The 21,202-nt window shown below is 40.6% G+C and overlaps 3 protein-coding genes across 10 annotated transcripts in view; 2 read left to right on the top strand and 1 right to left on the bottom strand.

Moving 5' to 3' along the window:
- The window catches only part of ppfibp2b (PPFIA binding protein 2b), a 61,626-nt gene extending 58,109 nt beyond the window's left edge, over positions 1 to 3,517 (top strand). For 5 of the 8 annotated variants that reach the window (XM_085913618.1, XM_085913619.1, XM_085913616.1 and 2 more), the window contains 2 exons: positions 2,220 to 2,423; positions 2,542 to 3,516. In XM_085913618.1, coding sequence (XP_085769744.1) covers positions 2,220 to 2,423; positions 2,542 to 2,619 — 282 coding nt within the window. In that variant the 3' untranslated portion in view covers positions 2,620 to 3,516. Of the gene's footprint in view, positions 1 to 2,219; positions 2,424 to 2,541 lie in introns of all 8 variants that reach the window. The other 3 variants (XM_085913620.1, XM_085913623.1, XM_085913621.1) reach the window with 2 other exon arrangements.
- Positions 3,518 to 10,810: 7,293 nt separating this feature from the next.
- Positions 10,811 to 13,863, top strand: rep15 (RAB15 effector protein). The gene is made up of 3 exons (XM_085915006.1): positions 10,811 to 10,900; positions 11,706 to 12,021; positions 12,205 to 13,863. Exons 2-3 carry the CDS (start codon positions 11,749 to 11,751, stop codon positions 12,748 to 12,750), a joined length of 819 nt encoding a protein of 272 aa, XP_085771132.1. The 5' UTR covers positions 10,811 to 10,900; positions 11,706 to 11,748; the 3' UTR covers positions 12,751 to 13,863.
- A 1,605-nt stretch (positions 13,864 to 15,468) lies between these two features.
- On the bottom strand, positions 15,469 to 21,005 carry poglut3 (protein O-glucosyltransferase 3). The gene is made up of 6 exons (XM_085915323.1): positions 20,697 to 21,005; positions 20,256 to 20,450; positions 19,829 to 20,112; positions 19,512 to 19,722; positions 16,606 to 16,802; positions 15,469 to 16,530 (listed from the first exon to the last, which is right to left on the bottom strand). Exons 1-6 carry the CDS (start codon positions 20,950 to 20,952, stop codon positions 16,093 to 16,095), a joined length of 1,581 nt encoding a protein of 526 aa, XP_085771449.1. The 5' UTR covers positions 20,953 to 21,005; the 3' UTR covers positions 15,469 to 16,092.
- Between the last annotated feature and the right edge of the window lie 197 nt (positions 21,006 to 21,202).

The raw sequence follows: 21,202 nt of genomic DNA, 5'->3' as shown, positions 1-21,202 counted from the left end.
CAAAAATAGTTGTATAAGAGAAAGCAACTCCTATCTCGTGTTACATGAATGAAAAAGTACCGTTATCTGCATGAGTCCTCGTTGCGTCAGCTCAGTTTAAGCTCCACGCATTTCCTGTGTGATAATAAAGCAAGGTCGGAACTCCTCTGCTCCTCCTCACGGCTTCAAGGCTCAGCCGCAATCCCCGTCACCGTTCCTCCGAAGGAAAGAAACAGGCACATACAACTGGAACTCGTAGTTGTCCCTTACATGACAAAGAACACTTTGTACTTTATCTTTACTGCTACTTTACAAAAAAAAAACGTTCATTTTAACAGAGTACACTATAGGTCATCGGTATGCATTGTGGCTGGTGGCACGTTCTGCAACCAACAGGGATGTGTCTGAGTGAAATGTACTGGTCATGCAGAGAAATTATTATTACATGCAGGGAAGTTTACAGAAATAAAACCTTACGATGAAAGCAAAAATATTGGGCCTCATTCACCAACAATTTGTTTGATTAAATCTATTCTAAAAAAAAAAAAAAAAAAAAAAAAAAAAAAAAAAAAGTTCAAGTAGAATGGCATCTACCTGTGAACTGTTACAACTTTGTGTGTGATGCTTTGTTTGTCCGATCGCAGTTAGCTTCGTGTGTGCGCCGTTTGATTGACAACTCCGGCGCTCTCCTTAAGTTTGCCTCTCATCGTACGAGTTGCCGTTACGCAGCGGCACGGCGATTAACAGTCGCTAGCTAATGTATTTTGTTGTCTCGATCGATGAGTTATGTTTGGTGTGTTGCAGAGTGTGTTTCATATATGGTTATTTATTATTTTTTGCCAATAATTCAGTAAAGCAATCAAAACTGAACCACGTCTTCCCTCCTGTGTTCTGACCGACACCCGGGGGCGAAAAGAGCATAACCATACAATCCTCAGGCTCCCCAACAATAGCGGTATTATTTTATTGCAATGTTTTTCCTTATTCAGATTTGTTTGAAGACTACAGTTAGACTTCACTTTGAGGGTTAATGCAGTTGTAATTTTGTTGTTTTATCACAGTAAATTGGTTTATTTACATTTCAAAAACCAGAAGCCATTCATTTACAAATGTGATTGCACTTTAGTTCACACATTTAAGATATTAAGATGTGATAGACAGTTTTTGCATGATTTGAATGAGGCAAAGTAACGTGCTTTTTCTCTCGAATATATTGTTATAATAATTTGTTTCAGATGTAATTATTTTCTGTATAAAAAATAAATTTGGTGTTCAAAAAGTCTTTTTTCAAACTTGAGTCTTGAAAAAGGGGGTCGTCTTATAATCGGGGCCGTCTTATATTCGGGCCAATATAGTACTACCGCTTGAGGGTCAAGTTGCATACATCAGCAGGAGCAGTTTTGAATTAGTTATGATGGAGAAATTGTTTCGTTGTCTATTTATTGTTATTCCTATATTTTTATAAACCAAAATAATATTCAGATCTATTTTCCTTATATTTTATATGTAATATTGATAATGTATTAATATACATATTTATCCTATATTTCTGTTGTTTGGTATTTTGGGAACGCTAAGCAGTGATCCCTCGCCGCTTCACCTATTGCAGCCTCAAGTATATATCAAGGCAGACAAACCACAGCAGACTGATGGGCTTGCGGGTTTAAATACACACCCTAATCAGCTAGTAACAAGGGCACAGATGGTAGCGATATGCACGGACTAGCACATGCAGCTCCGCATTGGATATGCACTGGTCCGAGGGGGCGCGTCAGACCATCAGCACAGGCGAGAGCAGAGCGGAGCCGTGACACGTTCACACTGTAAAATGTTTAAAAAGTGATTGAAAGAAATGTATGAAAGTCTTGTGCGGATATCGTAAAAAATTGACTCTATGTCGCGGATTTTCACTTATCGCGCGGGGGTCTTGAAACCAATTATCAGCAATAAACGAGGGATCAATGTACTGTAATATCATTGCTATTCATTTCAATGGGGAAAGATTGCTGCAATTGGTTGGTAACCAGTTCAGGGTGTACCACGCCTACTGCCCGAAGACAGTTGGTTTTGGCCCGCACCCCTCGTGAGGATAAGTAATCGGCAAAGTGTGTTACAATTGCGATAATGGAACAGATTATATGCATCACAAAATGTTACAATTGCAAAGTGTGTTACAATTGCGATAATGGAACAGATTACATGCATCACAAAATGACAGGTCTTTTGTCTTTTTGTTTCAGCACAAAAAGTTGGGATTCTCTAACTTGACGCATTTGCGGAAGAAGCGGCCAGATGAATCAACAGACTACGTTTGCCCGGTTGAGTCAGCGGGGTCTCTTAAGGGACATTCAACAGTAAACGGTACCCAAGTGTATCACTACAACAACAACTTCAGAAGCCTGAGCACCATTGTTACCAGAGAGCCTGATCAGTCCAGGCACCAGGTAGGGCCGACAACAGACAATGACGCTTCGCATGACATCTCACCTGTGTCAAAAACGTGGACGTTGTCATGATTGTCCATCAGCCAATTACTGCCACTGTTCCTTCCTTTGCTTGCAGCCCTTAATATCTCAGTCCGCATCCCACCCCCATCCCGTGCTCCTCAACCCGGCCCATCAGTGTGACCCAGTACCTTGACAAGTGAGGAGAGCTTTGTGACGTTCCGATAAAGCTGCCTGGTGGCTCTACAATCACAGCTGCCTGTCATGATGGATCTAGTCCGCTTCATGTATTATTGGTCAGGTGCTTAACAAGCCCAACCTTGGCCTCCTTTCCTGGTGACAGTGTAAAGGCAGTTTTTCTAACCATTGTGCACCAACAAGAGATTATTTCATGTTTGAGTTCACTAGGACACCATCTCCACCTCTTTTCCAGATTGAGTACAATTCTTCCACACGCTTGAAATAAACTTCTCACATTGTTGCTTTAATTCTTACAAAAATGTATTCATTATTTATGGAATGGCAGAGCCAAACATAAAACTGAGTGCTTGTTTTTGAACAGGGAAACTGACTTTGTACAATATTATTTTACAGTAGTTGATGACTTTTTATACTAAATTGATACTTTGAAGAATGGTTTGTCATGTAATCAGAAAAAAGATTGAAATATACAGTGTGTGTGTGTGTGTGTGTGTGTGTGTGTGTGTGTGTGTGTGTGTGTGTGTGTGTGTGTGTGTGTGTGTGTGTGTGTGTGTGTGTGTGTGTGTGTGTGTGTGTGTGTGTGTGTGTGTGTGTGTGTGTGTGTGTGTGTGTGTGTGTGTGTGTGTGTGTGTGTGTGTGTGTGTGTGTGTGTGTGTGTGTGTGTGTGTGTGTGTGTGTGTGTGTGTGTGTGTGTGTGTGTGTGTGTGTGTGTGTGTGCGCGCGTGCGCGTGCGTGTGTGCGTGTGTGCGTGCGCGCGCGCAGAGGGTTATTTACGTTTTCTTTTTTTAATTGAGCTGTAGGCTGCAACATAACACTGGTGATTATTTTTAAAAGTCTGAATGCTTTCAAAATGACAATTGAAAACATTAAAATCCTTCAACACCTTTGTTTTTATGACTCAGTTTTATATGAAATAATTTTTGAATGTATTCATATAAACTTTATACTGTGGACACTTTACTCAAAAGTCCATTATTGTTTTCAGCTAATGCCGCACTGCAATGTCTCTCAACCTTTATTGAGGCAAGATATATATTTCACATAATAAATAAATACATACATAAATAAATAAATAAATAAATAAAAAGACAGATTCAGGGTGTCCCCCGCCTACTGCCCGATGACGGCTGGGATAGGCTCCAGCACGCCCGCGACCCCCGTGGGGACAAAGCGGTTCAGAGAATGAATGAATGAATGAATGAATGAATGAATGAATGAATGAATGAATAGAAAGTCATCCAGTGGAAGTAAACTAGTGGTAGAGCATTTCATCATTTTTGCTTTACTTCTACTTTCACTACTTGGTTGGTGTTGAAGAATTGATAAAAAAAAAAAAAAAAATGAATTGATATAATTCACAGGATACTTTCCCACGCCACACCTACGATATCTCACGGCCTATTAATCTGACACGGCACACTGGTCAAGAATCACTACCATATTGTACGTACAGACCACAAAATGCTTGGTTCCTTTCCTAACCCACACACTAGGTAAATGTGGGTTTTGAGTAGACTGGGTTAATTATACCAAATGTTTGGTTAGTTATTTTCCATCCATCCATTATCTGTTTTCAAGTTCCAGTTCAAGTCCTCTACAGACCTGCTTCTTAAAAAAAAAGTTGGTATTTTTGTTTTCACAGCTATGCTGATAACCTAGTAACCCATTTTTTGGTGGTCTTAACTTTTCAGTATGGGTAGGTTTTTAAATCCTGACCCAACATTCTGAGTCAAATCCTCAACTCAATGCACAGGGTATAAATATCCCATGCATTGCCAATTAAGTCCAGGTCAGAAACAACCCATCTCCATTATGTTAATGGTGCTTCTGAGATGCTTGATGGTAAAACAGAATTTCCTTGAAGCCGTCCAGAAGTCGATCTCCGCGGCCTCAACAACCATTTCCTACGGATTTGCTCCCTCCAAAGCTGCATTCCTCTTGGTTAAGTTGGGGGCAATTATTTTCTTCAGCAGGTATCACTTATATGCAGGAGTTGCAAATTTTGTTAATTTAGCATAACAGTGCCCACTTTCATTTTGAAAAAGGTGATTCAAAAACCTGAGCTTTTAAAAAAGATATTTCCCTCACTAAAAAAAACCCATCAAAAATGCATTAAATAATCCAATTGTGTGCCATTACCACCAGCATGATCCCTTAATCCTCCATCCTCTGCGTCATATTGGCTGACCAGGCTGCTGACTTACACACAAACTGAAAAAAAAAAAAACAGTTTGTCATAATTCACCACTCTTTGTGCATTTATGTGTGTGTGTGTGTGTGTGTGTGTGTGTGTGTGTGTGTGTGTGTGTGTGTGTGTGTGTGTGTGTGTGTGTGTGTGTGTGTGTGTGTGTGTGTGTGTGTGTGTGTATATGTGTGTATATGTGTGTTGCAGATGGGGATCACAAGGGGCACCATATTACAAATTGAAGCGCTTTCTGAGAGCATCAACAACATGACAGTAAGCAGCAGCCCACCGTGGAGTTTGTATACAGTGAAAAAAGCCAAATCATACACAAAGTCAAGAACAGCATGCTGCTATAATGTAAAATCTCAGCATTTCAAAGTCCATTTAAGTAATCATCAGTGGATTTGGCTTTTGCTTTTTGTCTAATGCGGATGTGAGAAGAGAAGAATTCCTACACCAAAAACGTACATTAGCAAACAGACTCAAAACTTTCAAATGGCAACATTCTGGCTTCAAGATGAAAACAAATCAAGAAAAAAAATATGGTAGTAACGTTTAGGCCACGCAGAGTGAAAAAAAAATCACTCAATTCTGAGAAATGAACTATGGAATTATGAGAAAAACAAAAGAACACTATCAGTCTGGCTCAACTTTCTCTGACAACGTTTGCAAATTAGTGCATTTTCCCCAACTTTCAAAGATTTCCCTGATGAGTCCTACTTCAAGGAATGTTTTCACAGTTTCTGATCCATGGCTCAATCCCTCCCTCATCTGTACCGCTTTTCCCCACGAGGGTCACGGGCGTGCTGGACCCCATCCCAGAAGTCATCGGGGAGTAGGCAGGTGACACCTTGAACCGGTTGCCAGCCAATCACAGGGCACATAGAGACGAACAACCATTTGCACTCGTATTCACACCACTGGGCAATTTGGAGTGCTCAATCGGCCTACCCAGCATGTTTTATGGGATGTGGGAGGAAACCCAGAGAAAACCCACGCAGGCAGGCAGAGAACATGCAAATTCCACATAGGGAATCGAACTCGCAACCTCTGAACTGTGAGGCGGACGTGCTAACCTCCACCGTTCCACCCTCAATGTATTATTATGAGAAATGATTTAATCATCCTCAAACGTCTTTTCACTTTATTAGGGGAGGGTGTCCAAAATGTCCATGAAAACTTGCAGACAGCCGTCTCCCCAGTGTAATGTTAGGATACGGATTTTAGCTATTGATCTGACTCCAAATTGCGATCAACACTTAACACGAGTTGCTATGTCCCAATCCACACACTGGCGCACCTAACAATTTTGCGAGTTCGTTCTGTCAAAGAGAAGACCATTAGATCAATCAAACCAAATTTACCAATTGTTTATTCCTAACAAAACGAACTAATACAGGCCTGGGGTCCCTCACACTGAAACTCGTGCGTTTTTGTGACCACCAAAAGACGACACATTCTTCCGGGTTGCCCGGTTTTAAACAAACACAATATCAATATTAAAGCATGCAAAACATTGTGTAATGATTGGTCGATGGCCATCTCCTCCCCGTCGAGGTGTTATCGCTGTGGTAAGGCGGTTGGGTTTTTTCCCCGCGAAGCCCGACCACCTGGACATGGTGTTGTTCTTTGTTCTCGTTTCTCACCGACCTTGAGGTGTTATCGTCCGGTTCCACAACACTTCGAAGAAAACAAGTTCATGCAGTTTGCCTGCACATTCTTCATCACCCACCAATCCACACGAGCGCTCCAATACTAGATATTATATTGATATGATTATAAGTTTAACACAACCTTAAAAAATATCGTTTCCCTTTAGTAACAACCTTCCCATTGTATTTATTTATTTATTTATTTATTTATTTATCTATGTATCTATTTATTTATTCATTTATTTATTTATTTAGATCGTTTATATACCAGTTTTTAGACAGCTGACTGTGAAAAGTATCTTTTACAACATGGTCTGATGATTGAGCTTCTTCAGGAAGTTTGAGAATCTTCTCCATTCTGTCATTGTGACATCTCCCATGTTGGTTAATTTTGCAATTGGAAATTTACAGGATGATTCCATAATTTCTTTCTCAGGTTTGAGTGATTTTTTTCACACTGCTTGGTCTAAACTAAAATAAATTGATAGTGATTACTCTATTCTTATCTTGATTTCTTTTAGTGTTTCTTAAAGCCGTAAAGTTGACATTTGAAATGACTTTGTCTGTGATCTGCTTTTTTTTTCTAAAAACTGAATGGGCACCCTTTGAGACTGGGGATTCCATACTTTATTTTTTTCCAGGGGTTGTGTAAAGTTGTTGTTTTTCTGCAATGGAATCTGTGCCCTAGATGACCCTTGAGGAAGAGCTATGGAAAATTGTGGAGATTTGCGTAACCGTGTTCACCCTCTGTATTATTGTGTGTATATTGCACACACATCCACAATGCCAACTCCTGTCTCTGTGTATGTTTTCAAGCAGCACCTTAATAACTTGAGCCCCCCCCCCCCCCAAACATTTCACTTATTAAATTAACAATTTAAACTGACAATTCTCTTCAGGATTAACAAAATTTACATTTAAACGGCATGTGTGAATGAATACTTGTAGAAAAAGTAATTACAAATCAAAAATATGATTCAAACTTCTTGACGTTTACATCAAATCTCCTTTCACTTGTTTTAAGCTGAATGATTGGTTTTCATATTGATCGGAAATAAAGAAGTATCAAATGCGTAACTCGTGATTTTAATCTGGCACTTGTCAACGGTAGAGATCTTTGCTTTGTTTACAGTACCTGCTCAGCCGAGATGAGGCACAGAAAGAGTTGAGGCAGTCTCAGACATCGCTGGTTTGAAGCAAGTTCACGTGACACTGACCACTGAGGCCCGGCCAAACAACACTGAATCTACTTCGACAAGCGACTGCAAAAAGGAGCACTATACAGTGTGGCTTGCAAAAAAATGATAATGATAATACTGACCTTTGCATGTTTACACCTCAAATGTAAAGCCAAAAATAAGTCAGACGCATCATATTTTGCATAATGAGAAAAAAGTGACATGAATGGTGAATACAGGTCAATTGGTTGGAGACTGACCAATCTGTGTGCGTGTGTGTGTATTATATATACATATACAAATATCATATATATATATATATATATAGTGCTAGATATGTTATTTTTGAAATTATTGAATTATTGACCAATCTTAAGTGTTGTCGCGTGCTATCTTTGACAATGCAATAATACGGGAGAGGATCAGGGCCAGTGAAGAACAAAAATAGAGGTTGGCAGGATTCTAACTTCTCAGAATTTGTTGTTAAAATTTACTTTCAAGTACCAATTCTGATTTTAAAGTGAGAATTCGGAGAATAAAGTCCAAGTCCTGCCAACCTTGTTTTTGTCTGTTTTTTAGGTTTCTTGAAAAATGAAAAGTGGTTTTGGCAAAGCAATAAGGTGAATACATTTTGAGAGTGACTGAATGTTTTAGAGGCAGATTATTTTCTTTCAATTTTGTTTAGTAAGAACTTGTAACCCAACAGTCTTATTGTGTGTTTGTTGCAGTGCATGAGTGTGTAGGTTTGGATGTCATGTGGTAAAAAGCAATAAAATACATGAATACCGCAACTCTTTTAACACAAAAACGTGGATATATTCATATCGTAAATATTTTGTGAACTACCTCTTTTCTTTATAACTATTATTACTGGTACTTATCTACTTTGACTAGAATTCTCATCCTTTCCTATCTTTTGCTTTTTAACCACTTATTTTGTGTCAGGCTACACTGGTAGTGCAGGGGTACATGACGAAAGCCAACTACATTTTAACCGAGAACAGGTGGCATTGTATAATGTGGACAAATACAAGATGGATGTGTTCATAACTCTGTAAAACACTTGTTTCGGGGTGACATTTGTGTTATGTGTTGTGCTATTGGATCTGTTATACAGCATTCATTTGCAAGTGTTTAGTCAGATTTTGTCTTTTTGTTTTCTTAAGGTGGACTCAATTCACTCATGATCGCAAGCATGACTGTTGCTAGTCAGTTCTATTAAAAAAAGACATAATTTTTCCTTTAGAACGACAATGCTTCTGAAAAGTCACAGTGGCTACAATACCTGTAAACCTCCAAATGAAGGACTACACGTTTGACAAAAAGTATTTTTAAAATGTTCATTATGCTCTTCAATCACTTCATTTTCATGAGGCACCTTAGTAGTTTCAATTACCCAGCACATTTCTGTTACCATAGGTCATGCATGGGAAGTCACCTCCAGTCCTCAGCATGTCCTACATGTTTTCTATGTCTCCCTGTTGTAACACACCTTATTCAAATGGTCAGATCTGGTCAAGGTCTGCAGAAGCTGGATAACAATCCTCAAAGTCAAAGTCAGCTTTATTGTCAATTTCTTCACATGTTAAGACACACAAAAAGATCGAAATAACGTTTCCCACCGTCCCACGATGACTAAACACACTACACAACACATACAAGCAAATAGCACAAAGAGTAAAAACGAATAGACAAGAGCAATGAATAAGTAATAAGCAAATAACCCAAATAAATAAACAATAAATAAATAAATAAATAAATAAATAAATAGATAAATATGAGGAGCAAAATTTAAGCGTGCATACAGCAGACAGCCAGAATACGGCGCAAAAGAACAGGTCGTTATGCAGCCGAGGGTGGAGGGGGGAGAGAATTCAGGATCCTGACAGCTTGGAGTATGAAGCTGTTGGCAAGTCTGGTGGTGCGGGAGCGCAAGCATCTGTACCTCCTCCCAGAGGGCAGTCACCTGTTCTTCCCCCCACCATAGACCCCTTCCAGTTTGCCTTCCGAGCCAATCGGTCCTCTGAGGATGCCATCTGCTCTGCCCTCACCCACCTGGAGAACAGAGACTCGTATGTGAGATTGCTGTTTGTGGACCTCAGTTCTGCATTCAACACGATTGTTCTACAGCGTCTCATCTGCAAACTCGACAAGCTGGGCCTCAGTACCTGCCTTTGCAACTGGCTACTGGACTTCCTCTGTCAGAGGCCTCAGGTAGTACGTGTTGGCGACAATGTCTCCGGCAGCATCATGCTGAGCACGGGGGCCCCTCAAGGCTGCGTGCTCAGTCCGCTGCTCTTCACCCTGCTGACGCATGACTGCACCTGATCATTTGAATCAGGTGTTGCAACAGGGAGCCATAGAAAACATGCAGGACACCGGCAAAAGATTGAAAACTCCACCCATGCGCACAGTTAGACTGCATTTTGCACATGACTTGCACGAATATAGGGTCCTTGATTTCAAGTGCTGATATGTTTGGCCCAACCACTTTTTCAGTTTTGGGAGCAATGAGCTACCTTTTCACACAGGGTCATATTACACAGCATTGAATAATTTGTTTTTTCATTAAAAAATAAAACTACCATTTAACTGATGCAAAAAAAATTGAATTAATGTTTTTGACACTGTGTGTATGCATGTGTGTGTGTGTGTGTGTGTGTGTGTGTGTGTGTGTGTGTGTGTGTGTGTGTGTGTGTGTGTGTGCGTGTGTGTGTAAATGTTGGTAGTACCCAGTCTTCTGCATTTGTCAAGGTTTGTCAACAACAATTTCCATTTTGAGAAATTTGCAATGGATTGTGTTCTAAATAATAATATATTGTTTAACTTTTGCCAGTTTGGATGTTCACGTCCCTAAGTCTTGAAAATCCTTGCCTCACTTTTATCGCTGTTACCTTTGCTCCGAAATGTTAAAACCAACATCCTCGTTTGAGCCTCCCTTGCAAAACAGAGAAAAGAAACTTGTTTACTTGTCATACCCCTTGGGCCAACCGCAGACCTCAAAATGCTTCTTTGAGTTTATAACTGGTAAGATAACTTTCTGTTTACTTACGTAAAATTGCATAAATGACAAAAACCCCACCCATGGTAACATTGTTACCTCCCATTTGAAACTGGGATGGAAAGTCTTTAGCTGTACTGAAGGTACTGTACACACCACAAAACTGAACACACCTTGTGTACGTACGTGAGCAGGCCAGGAAGAAGAGCAGAGGGTTGGAACTGGACTTGAAAGTTTACAAAACATCCACGCCCATCCTGGTGAGTACTACACTTAATTAGCAAAGATTGCTTATTTGTTCCACAAATGTGACAATAACCATGATTAAATTAGCAGTGCTATTGCTCCATATGGCAGAACAGTTGAATCTTCAGTGGTCCACAATCCAATATGTGGCTTCCAATTAGTTCTAATTCCCAAACATATTTCACCACTTCAAGATCAGATCTAATTTTGCGTAATTCTTTTCAGTGTCAATTTGTCCGCGTCGTAAACCTTACATACCTGTACAGCCAAAAATGTTAAGTCGTACAACTATGAGGACAGAAATCGCTCGGTGGCCTCAGTTAAGTCCCTCCAACATTTTATTTGATATTACGAATTATACGTATAAATTATTTTCGCAGCTACGTATTGGTCAAGCCCTCCGGCAGAGAAAAGTTCCTAGAGTCGTGCCTGTTTGCACTCATCATTAAAGTTTGCAGTTGATTTTAATTTGTTCTTGTTACTTTGGTGCAGGCATGCAGAGTTGATTCTTTTTTCACTTGAAGACGGTCCAGCTAATTTTGTGAATCATTTGCCCATCCAAATTCTGTCAAATGTAGCTGAGATGACCAAAACAGACATACAGATGCAAATAAATAGGTGTGTAGGTCTATTTTTTCAAAGTTCCTGTACAAATCATTGCATTAGTAACATTTTTTTCTCGCAAACCAAAGATAGATCAATCGATCGATCAATCAATAAAAACAATGACATTTGATTCAGGTCCCCTGTGAGTCAAAGTACATAACGGTTGACCCCCAGTGTCAGCTTCTATATGTTCATTTCTACTCTTCTCCCCAGTGTGTTGGTGAAAGCACCCTCTGATCTCCAGTGTCCATCTAGCATGGGAGAGAACATGAGTAAACCCTCCGCAAAGCCCTTTCAGGATGTCACCTTCTTCACTCCTTTCAAGCCCTACAACTCTCCTTCCACCAATAACACCCCCCCCCGACCAAGCGTCTTCTCAACCCTGAGACGACGCCCGGTCGCCAAGCCCAATGATTTCATTCCTCTCTTCAGTGACTGCATCACTACTGCCTCTTCCCGAACTCTGGAATACCTCCTCTTCAAGGACCCAGAGGACAAGTTCCACCCTAACCCAGAAACCCTCACTCAGGTAATATGAGGCACGGCTATAGACTATAGCTTTCAAGTGCCTTGTTGTCGGCCATGAATGCAGACACATTACAGAGAGAAGGTGGAAGACCGAGTTAGAAAAAAAAAAAAAATACTTGATTGACAAAATATTTGTTCTTCGTGACTTTCCATCACCAACTGCGTCTAATTTCTTTTGCCACAGATCTTCTTAATGACCTACATCTCCCAGAGCGTCAACCTCAACTTGACCGACATCTTTAACTGTACGGCCATGACCCCTGAGCAGCGCATCCTGCTGGGGGCTGACTGGGTGTGGGCCGTGTTGGAGGACTCCACCAAGAACCCTCGCATCCAGATCGCCGTGCAAGTGCTCCACCTGTCTGACAAGGAGGGCGGCGAAGAGGACGGCGTTCTCCCAGAGACGTGCAGCGAAAGCGTCAAAATGGCCCAAAAGGAGTCCAGTGACAAGAACATGTACGAGAGGATGGTGGACTTTTGCTCCTCCGTCGGCAAGGACTGCTACGCTCTCTTCTTGTTCTTCGGGAGGAAAAATGACAAGAGCAATATCTACGGTGTTATCAGCAACAACTTTGAGGCGGCCATTGAGAAGTGCAACAAGATTGACAGAGCTCTTCTCGAGAACTTCTTCAAGGGGTCGCGGTATCTGCACACACCCTCCGGGATGATGCAATCCATCGTCTCGAGGAACGAGGGGGACCCGCTCACCCTCATGATTAAATTCAGCTGATCCTAAGATCCTGAGTTTAACAATCATATTCTCAAATTAAATCCCAATGATGTGTAACATCGCGTCCAATCAATGGTGAGCCCCAAGTTAAACAGACCCATTCAATCAATTAAATTACAATTGACTAATCGCAAGGAAGGTTTTTAATGAACATATAAGTGTAAATGAAAGTGAACCAATGCAGATTATATGTTGAGTGAGTGAGTGAGTGAGTGAGTGAGTGAGTGAGTGAGTGAGTGAGTGAGTGAGTGAGTGAGTGAGTGAGTGAGTGAGTGAGTGAGTGAGTGAGTGAGTGAGTGAGTGAGACACAGACAGACAGATTGAGGTACGTGGGTGGAAGTGTCACAGAATCCTTCATGTCTTTAGATTACTCATGGATCAAGCACACTTTAAATTTTCCCAGTCAGCAAGTTGTATCAAAATTACTGAAACATGATCGCCAGTTGGACACCGGCACGCGAATATCTAGTGAAGGTCACATCAGATTCACCTGAAATTTCATAATCAAGCCCAATATCCTGAAATATTGGTAAACCTAATGATAAACCCCCCTCACATGTACATACGGTGCACATGTTTGTGTTACATGTTTGCTGCACTGTATTTACATAGACAAAGACACTCTCTGGCTGTCATGCTGTTTTTCTTAGAGCGTAAACCAGTTGCAGTCAACGATACTTCATGATTACATGGGCTCCTGGGTTTATGAGGGAATATGCCGTTAATAATTTGCATAAGAGACCAAGTTTATTGTGTTGCCTTGGTGAACTGCAGAAAATAAGAAAATAAAAATACTTGGTTGCTTTCAGATTAAATAAAGCATCCTTTCTTTTATTAGTAACTTACTTTTTGACACAGTGGATCCTTTTTCAGTTCTCCTCTTTGCTGTGACTTGTGCCCTTTCTGTTGTATTATTACAAAAAAAAAAAAAAAATTCTGTTTTTATGGTCTCGCGAGATTTGCTGATGTGCCATCACACACACGATGGTTTTCCAAGCTCCTTTGTGACCTTTAGATAGCGAAAACTGCATTAGCTTTGGGGTTTCGATTTTAGCTGTTCCACTGTCAAGTGTTTCACTATGACATTTTATAATGAACACTGCATATACTAAATAGTCGATATTTTGTCTTTTATTCTCTATATACTAATTTAAGGCCCATGATATTGTGTTTGTAGACCCATAAACTTGATTCAGGCCCTTAAGGACGCTGTTGTCAGTCTTTTTGAGTGCAATTAGTAAAATATTTCTGTAAAAATATTTTGCAATATATCAACACCCAACACAAGGCAGAAAAGTTCAGCAACACTTAGAAATGCCACCTAAATGTGTGACCACAGCTAATATTGCACAGAGGGTCCAAAGCCTCTTGTCTGATTTCAAAAGTAACAGTTTAGTTTTAGCGATGAGCTTTGAAAAAAAAAATGTATAATGTCATTTTTGGACTATAAGTTGCGGTTTTTGTGGTAGTTTGGGTGGGGGGGGGGGGGGGCGACTTATACTCAGGAGCGACTTATATGTGATTTTTTTCACAAATTTTCAAAATTCAAAAATCTGCGATGTAGGGAAACCGCAATAGATGAACCGCGATGTAGCAAGGGATTACTGTCATTTGAACTGCAAGTGACGTCACCCGTGCCGCGCGGCGGTTGTTTACATAAGGGGCAAAGGATTCGATCACGGGATGACGAAGATGACGAAGGGCCCCACGTACTACCGGCATCATAAGCGGCTTTGTTTGTAAGTGACACGAAGGACGAACAGTTTGAAGGATTTAACGATTTGGAGTGACACAGAAGGTTTGAAAAACTATTATGTCTTTTACGCACGCCCGGTCCTTCTCGACGGGAGCTCTCTTACACCTCGGTGGATGGAAGTTGGGGGCCGGCGCTCGGCCGGGTGGCTGTCCGGGGACGGTGGATGGGGCTCGGACATGGCTTTTACGCACTCCCGCTCCTATTCCACGGAGCTTTCTTCCACCTGCGTGGCTGGAAGTTCAGTAGTTGTTGGCTCGTTGAACTCTTGTTTTGTTAAATAAAGAGCCGTTTCCCAAACCCACGTCTTTCCTGGTACTTTGTTAACGCTACAATATAGTTATATACTAGATCTCTGCAGCGCACGCATGGCGTTGTTCACATAAAGAACGAGGAATTTGATAGATGGATTTAAAGATTTGGAGTGACACAGATGGTTTGATAATATTGTTGTAATATGATAGTTATTTGAAATATACTTTATATATCATTATATGGGTCTGTGGAATAATTAGAAATGCAACTTACAACGGGTCCGACATGAGCATATGCAGCGCATACGCGGCATTGTTTACATAAAGCACGATCGATGGATTTAATGAACCGGAGTGACACAGATGGTTTGATAAACGTGTTATTTATGTAATACTTACTTGAATAACTCTGAATGTTACGTCAGGCCCGTTCTCAGCTCCTCATTTGTGTATATGTCACGTTACCATACCGTATCGTTTAGCCTGTTGTTGCTGGTTCATGTCTGTTTTTGGTGTTGGAATTTGACAAATAAATTTGCCCCAAAAGTGCGACTTATACTCCGGTGCGACTTATATATGTTTGTTTTCACTTTATTGTGCATTTTACGGCTGGTGCGACTTATACTCCGAAAATTACGGTAGTTGAATATTTTTGTCATTGTCATAAATGCCACTTTCTTCACACTGTTATTAGACAGAATACAATCAGTAGGTTTTTATTTTATTTTTCTTGTTTTTGCATGATATTTGAATAATAATTGTAAGTAATTTCCTTTAAGCTTTCAGTTGAGGGAATTGCACATAAAATGTAATAAACTAGAAATTATGAGTAAAGGTAAAAAATGCAACAAAGTTTGTTTCAAATTGTCTTATTTTTACACGCTGCAGGTGACTGTCATTTTTTCTTGTTTTATTTCACAGAACTGTTAAGTTAAGCAATTTGATGAGATAATGCGTTGAGCATGTTGCAAATGAAACATATCGCACCAAAAATAGGGTCAACTGAATGTTAGCAATTACTGTACAGCACACGAATACGAATTCTCATCCCGAACTCTGACGTAGCTAATAAAAATAGGATTCATTTGAAAATAATGACTTGCTTAAAAAAACATGCAATTATTCAGTCAAACAAAGACAATTTTATACAAAGACATTTTATGATATAATTTAAGAAATATCACATAATCGTCATTAGGACCAACCTAAAAAAAAAAAGAATGCCCTTTTCAAAATAGGCATTTTCCAATGATACGGTATTACAATCTAATATGAAAATTCATATTTTCTTCATCCTATTGATCTCTGATTGGGATTCTTTGACTGATGAATGTGTCACAGTTCATTTTTGGTCCTTTCTTCTTTGTACCTCCCACGGCGGCACTTGCACTCATTTGCGTGTTCAGCCGACTCCAGCACCTGCTCCATGTCAGCGTGGCGGCTTGGCTGACCCGACTGCCGCCGGGCGTACGTCAGGAGCACTCGATAGTAGTAACAGTAGAGTCTGCTGGGCTGCATTAATTCCCGGGCTGCAGCCTGACCAGCGCTGGCGATCTTCCTTGCCTCTGTGTCATTCTCTTTGGCCCATTTGATTTTTTCCAAAAGGTCTGACAAATTTCTCTTGAAAGCAACATAGTGAACGCCAGCTTTCAGGCTACTATAGAAATGTTCATAGTAGTGTGAGTCCTGCTTCAGAACCAGACTGTTCCCAAGCATCAGGTAAGGAAAGCGATACGCCGCCACTGTGCCATCCACATTCACCTGGTACTTGTACTGAGGAGAATAGAACAGGATAAAGAAGAAACCTCAAATGTTTTTTGCACATGGTTCCAGTAAGTTAAGACTTACCTTAAAGAAATCGAAGAATCCGACAAGCGGTGCTTTGCCTACGTGTTTCTCACGGTCTCTGAAAAAGAACCATCCTGTGATGCCGGCATCCAAAAGCTCTGGATGTTTCTTGGACAGAGACACCAGTTGGAGACGTTCTTCTCTGCTATCGCGGCCACGGAAAAAAGCCCGATGGGTTTTGTTTGCCCATGGGGGACCTAAAAGAGATGATCCAGAGTCTTAGCTTTGTAAACTAGGACTGTTTCCTCCCTGGTTCAATTTTTATCTGCTCTGTAAAATACTAGGCAAACAAATGTGAGGTTAGCTGCTTCTCTTAAAATGTTTGCAAGAATGTAAAGAGTAATGTTTGGTGTTTGGATTAGTAGTGAGCATAAGAGCAAGCACGAAGACACACACTCACACATTTGAATACAGTTGCCAGCTGTCTAAGTTAACTCATTCACTGCTAATCGATTTCAAACAAAATTTCCCATATTGCCTCATCTTACAGGACGCACACAATACTGTGTTCGCTTAATGTGGGCAGTGTGGGCAGTCTAGCAGACAATAATCCAGCAAGTGCACTTCCATAGTCATTTGAATAAAATATCCACATTCACACGTAACAAACAAACACACATACACATTATGGAAAAAATAATAATAATAAATTGGTGACTAGGGAACTCGTGTACGGATAGCTAGCTGTGCCTTTTGTTTACAGCGAATCAAACAAACCGCACCACGGAGGGAAAACAAAGAGGTACTTGACTTTGCATTTGCTCAACTTGCGATCTTTTGAGTTCCAACAATCTCTTGGTAAATTTCTGGCTTTGTGTTGTGAGCCAAAATTTCTACTTTGAGCAAGTCCCCGAGACACCGCTGCTCAAGTGAAGTGAAAAGATAAGGCGAGTAACAGTTGCCATTCTACTTTCAGCCATTTAATAAATGGAGGGTCAATAAACAAGACAAAATGAAGGGTTGGAATTGGGGGGTTAGATCACCAAAATGATTCCCGGGCACGGCGCCGCTGCTGCCCACTGCTCCCCTCTCCCCCAGGGGATGGATCAAAATCACATGGGGATGGGTTAAATGCAGAGGACTAATTTCGCCACACCCAGTTGTGTGTGTGACAATCATTGGGGCTTTATTTTTTTTTTTTAACTTTAACTTAAAACATGGGCAAGGAGCAGGAAGGAAAGGCTCAGACCTGTCATAAGGCAGAAAGCGTGAAAAAAACTTGAAGCCAAACAACAAATTGAAATAAAGCAAAAGTGGTTGTTGCGGAATAATTCAGAACATTTCAATCAGCCACACAATACAATAACATGCAATTTCCAAATTGCAAAGGCTCCAATTTACATAAAAATACCATGCTTCACTTTGGTCAGTAATAAGTCTGATGGTTTACCGTAATACAGAATGATTTGTTGTGTTAAAAAAATACATGGGAAGTGGACATTGTAAACACAGACAATACTGAGGAATGAAAAATCTCAATTTGATTTTTTTTTCCAAATTTCATTCAGTCGTACGTGAGTATTGTTAGATAATCCTAAAAACTAAGTTGAAGTGTCAAAATTAATCAATTAGTCAACAACAAATTGATTATCAAATACTGGCCTTGTATTTTAATAATCAAGGAATCGTTTAGAGCCATATTTTAACTAAAGATTGACGAAATCTTCTGATTTCAGACTCTCTGAATTTGATAGTCTATCATTAAAGCAGACTCATTTATTTTTGTGTTTAATTAACAGGAGACATTTGCAAGCATCTGCTTTTACTTTAAATAACAATAACCTTCTTTTGTCAAGTCAAGTTTATTTGTATAGCCCTAAATAACAAACAGTCTCATAGACTTAACTATTTTCTTGTTTTAATGACCAAATACCAAATAATTTATATATTTTTTTAATAAACAAATTGGATAAACATGCTTTTAATTACACTTTTATGCAAATACATTTTTTAAATAGTTCGATGAATAATATCCATCCATTTTCTGAACCGCTTTGTCCCCACGGGGATCGCGGGCGTGCTGGAGCCTATCCCAGCCGTCATCGGGCAGCAGGCGGGGGACACCCTGAACTGGTTGCCAGCCAATCGCAGGGCACACAGACCTAGGGACAATTTAGAGTCTTCAATCGGCCTACCAAGCATGTTTTTGGGATGTGGGAGGAAACCGGAGTGCCCGGAGAAAACCCACACGGGCTCGGGGAGAACATGCAAACTCCACACAGGGAGGGCCGGAGGTGGAATCGAACCCGCACCCTCCTAACTGTGAGGCGGACGTGCTACCCAGTGCGCCACCGAGCCGCCTCGCGATGAATAATAATTGATCTTAAAAATATTCGATAACGACAGGCCTACTTGTAAGCCAAGCTACTTAAAAAAATACATTCTTTGGGCGTTAACTACTTAAGACCAAATACAAAGTAATGTATTTTGCAATCTTCTCTTGGCAAAGCAGGAAGGAAATTAGAACAAAAATAGAAAAAGCATAATGACAGTAACTGAACTCAAGAGGTCTCCGTTGTCATGGCTGAACCTTGACATGACTCAGCAGCACGAATGCGGTGGCACGGAAGTTATTATGGAGATTTATTCAGCACTGCGAGTCTGCTTGAGACTTGTAACAAATTTCATGTTAAGCTTTGAATACAGCAGCTGGATTGGACGGATTTCTGAAACACCTCCAAGCTGTCTTCAGTCAGGCACGGTAATAAATAGGATGAAACTTTGGCTTTTGTATTTTCCTCCTGAGCCTTAATGGAGCGGACACATGAATTGTGGTGTGATGGCTCAGACTTGTAGGACCAAATTCAACTCGGGAGGAAAACTAATTTCCATTTCATCTTGTCAATTCTACACAGGAAGAGATGAGCTGAGAATCAAAATTCAAAACTGACTTGAGAGCGTGTTACCTGTGTTGCCTTGAATGGCGAGCAGGTCATTGGTGACGCCTCTCATGCTCTCCAGAGTGGAATGAGTGACCTCGTAGGTTGGGAGGACGATATCTCGTGAGTCTGTGGAACCACACCAGGACAGGACCGGGGCAGGATTTGCGTCGACCGCCCTCGTCTCCAATGGCCAGTCGCCGACATTAATGTAAAACTCCACATCAGGTAGCTTCACCTTCACAGCCAGTTATCAAGCAATGTTGTCAGAATCGCATCAGAAGGAACTCATGAAACACGTTCTGTTCTTGCAAACAGTGCTGAAAGGATTTTGAAATCGTTACCTTCCTTGTCAGGGATAGTAGCATCTCATCAGAAAACATCTTGAAGTCGGTGTATTTTCCCAGCGTTCGGCGGAACAGACGATTGTCGATAATGACATAATGAATAATACCCCCTCTGTTTGCAAATTTTTGAGGCACCTGCGCTCTCAGATGCTGCAGGTTGATCGTCGGGAATGATTTAAAATCTGCCTCAATCTGAGGCTCGTTAAGCGGACACTGCATGGCATTCTGCCAAGCCGAGGCGTCAGGTTCAGGACAGTCACAGTATTCATCGTAGACTGGACCTACACATTGAAAATGATCATCTTTTGGGGTTATGACCTTTCACAGTGGTTAACTTCTTATTGTTACAACCAAGAACAAACACAACAAAAAAGATTTGCATCTCCAACATATGTCCCGGTGTTTCCACTACTAGCAAACTGACCTGGGATGATGTAGGGTGATTTGGCAACAGAAGTTTCATGATGGAAGATCTCAACTCTGAGGCCCATAGGTGCTGTATTGTACAAGCGGTACCTGACCATGAAGGATCCATCTCCTCTGTCCAAAGGTGGTGGGACGTGGATGCGAACGTGCTCCTTCTCAAGTGACGTTATCTTCACTGTAAATGTGTCTTTGCCTGTACAAAACAGTGAATAAGTTAATTCGCATTTAAGGAAAAGCTTGGGAAATAGTAAGGCTAACAATAAGAGGTCAGAGTATAATCTAGATAACGCGAGCAAGCTACCTTTCAATTAAGAATCGAGTCTATCTTCTGAGACCAGGGTAAAATTACTAGTACAAGTTATATAGCAACTTGCTCGTTCAAGCGGTACGTCACTGATGACAAACTAACAATTGTAATTAAGTTTTATTTAATTTGTACCTGGAGATGAACTCAGATTTTCTCCTTTGAAATCGACCGCCTGGATGAAGAAGTGTCGGACAGGCAAAACTACATCAGGATAAAGTCCTGGACCCCAGATGACACAACTTCCAGGGTCGAGTCTTTCGCAGTTAACAATGGTGATTTGTAAGCTAATAAATACAGTGAAAACCAAACAAACATGTGGTAACGCATGATTAAATTGCGTAAGTGGGACTAGGTTACGTTTAAACATCGTATTGCGTAGTAGCCACATAGCCTATGTTAACAGAAAACTTATTTCTCAGGAGACATATTGGCTCAGATGGACACGCCCATTAGGCGATGATGCGTTCATTTAGCGTCGAAAATTTTCAAAAGTCACGTGACTCAACTACGGCTGTTCAACTTTTTCACAAGCTTGACACAGAATTTTTTCTTTTTTCACGGTGTACATTGCCATAGCATGTAGAAAAACATTGGCCAAATAATCTTAATTCTTTATATTTAGCATTAGGCGAGAATTT

This window comes from Syngnathus leptorhynchus, chromosome 6, assembly GCF_054491065.1.
Source record: "Syngnathus leptorhynchus isolate UIUO chromosome 6, UIUO_Slep, whole genome shotgun sequence".
Taxonomy (NCBI): Eukaryota; Metazoa; Chordata; class Actinopteri; order Syngnathiformes; family Syngnathidae; genus Syngnathus; species Syngnathus leptorhynchus.
This window is presented reverse-complemented; position numbering and strand designations above follow the sequence as displayed.

What these genes read in the sequence shown, in the direction of transcription:
- rep15 (XM_085915006.1), top strand. Translation starts at nt 11,749, where the DNA reads ATGGGAGAGAACATGAGTAAACCCTCCGCAAAGCCCTTTCAGGATGTC. An exon ending in ACCCAGAAACCCTCACTCAG is followed by an intron (nt 12,022 to 12,204) that starts GTAATATGAGGC and finishes CTTTTGCCACAG; the next exon opens with ATCTTCTTAATGACCTACAT.
- poglut3 (XM_085915323.1), bottom strand. Translation starts at nt 20,952, where the DNA reads ATGTGGCTACTACGCAATACGATGTTTAAACGTAACCTAGTCCCACTT. An exon ending in ATCACCCTACATCATCCCAG is followed by an intron (nt 20,113 to 20,255) that starts GTCAGTTTGCTA and finishes TTCAATGTGTAG; the next exon opens with GTCCAGTCTACGATGAATAC. An exon ending in CGCCATTCAAGGCAACACAG is followed by an intron (nt 16,803 to 19,511) that starts GTAACACGCTCT and finishes CATCTCTTTTAG; the next exon opens with GTCCCCCATGGGCAAACAAA.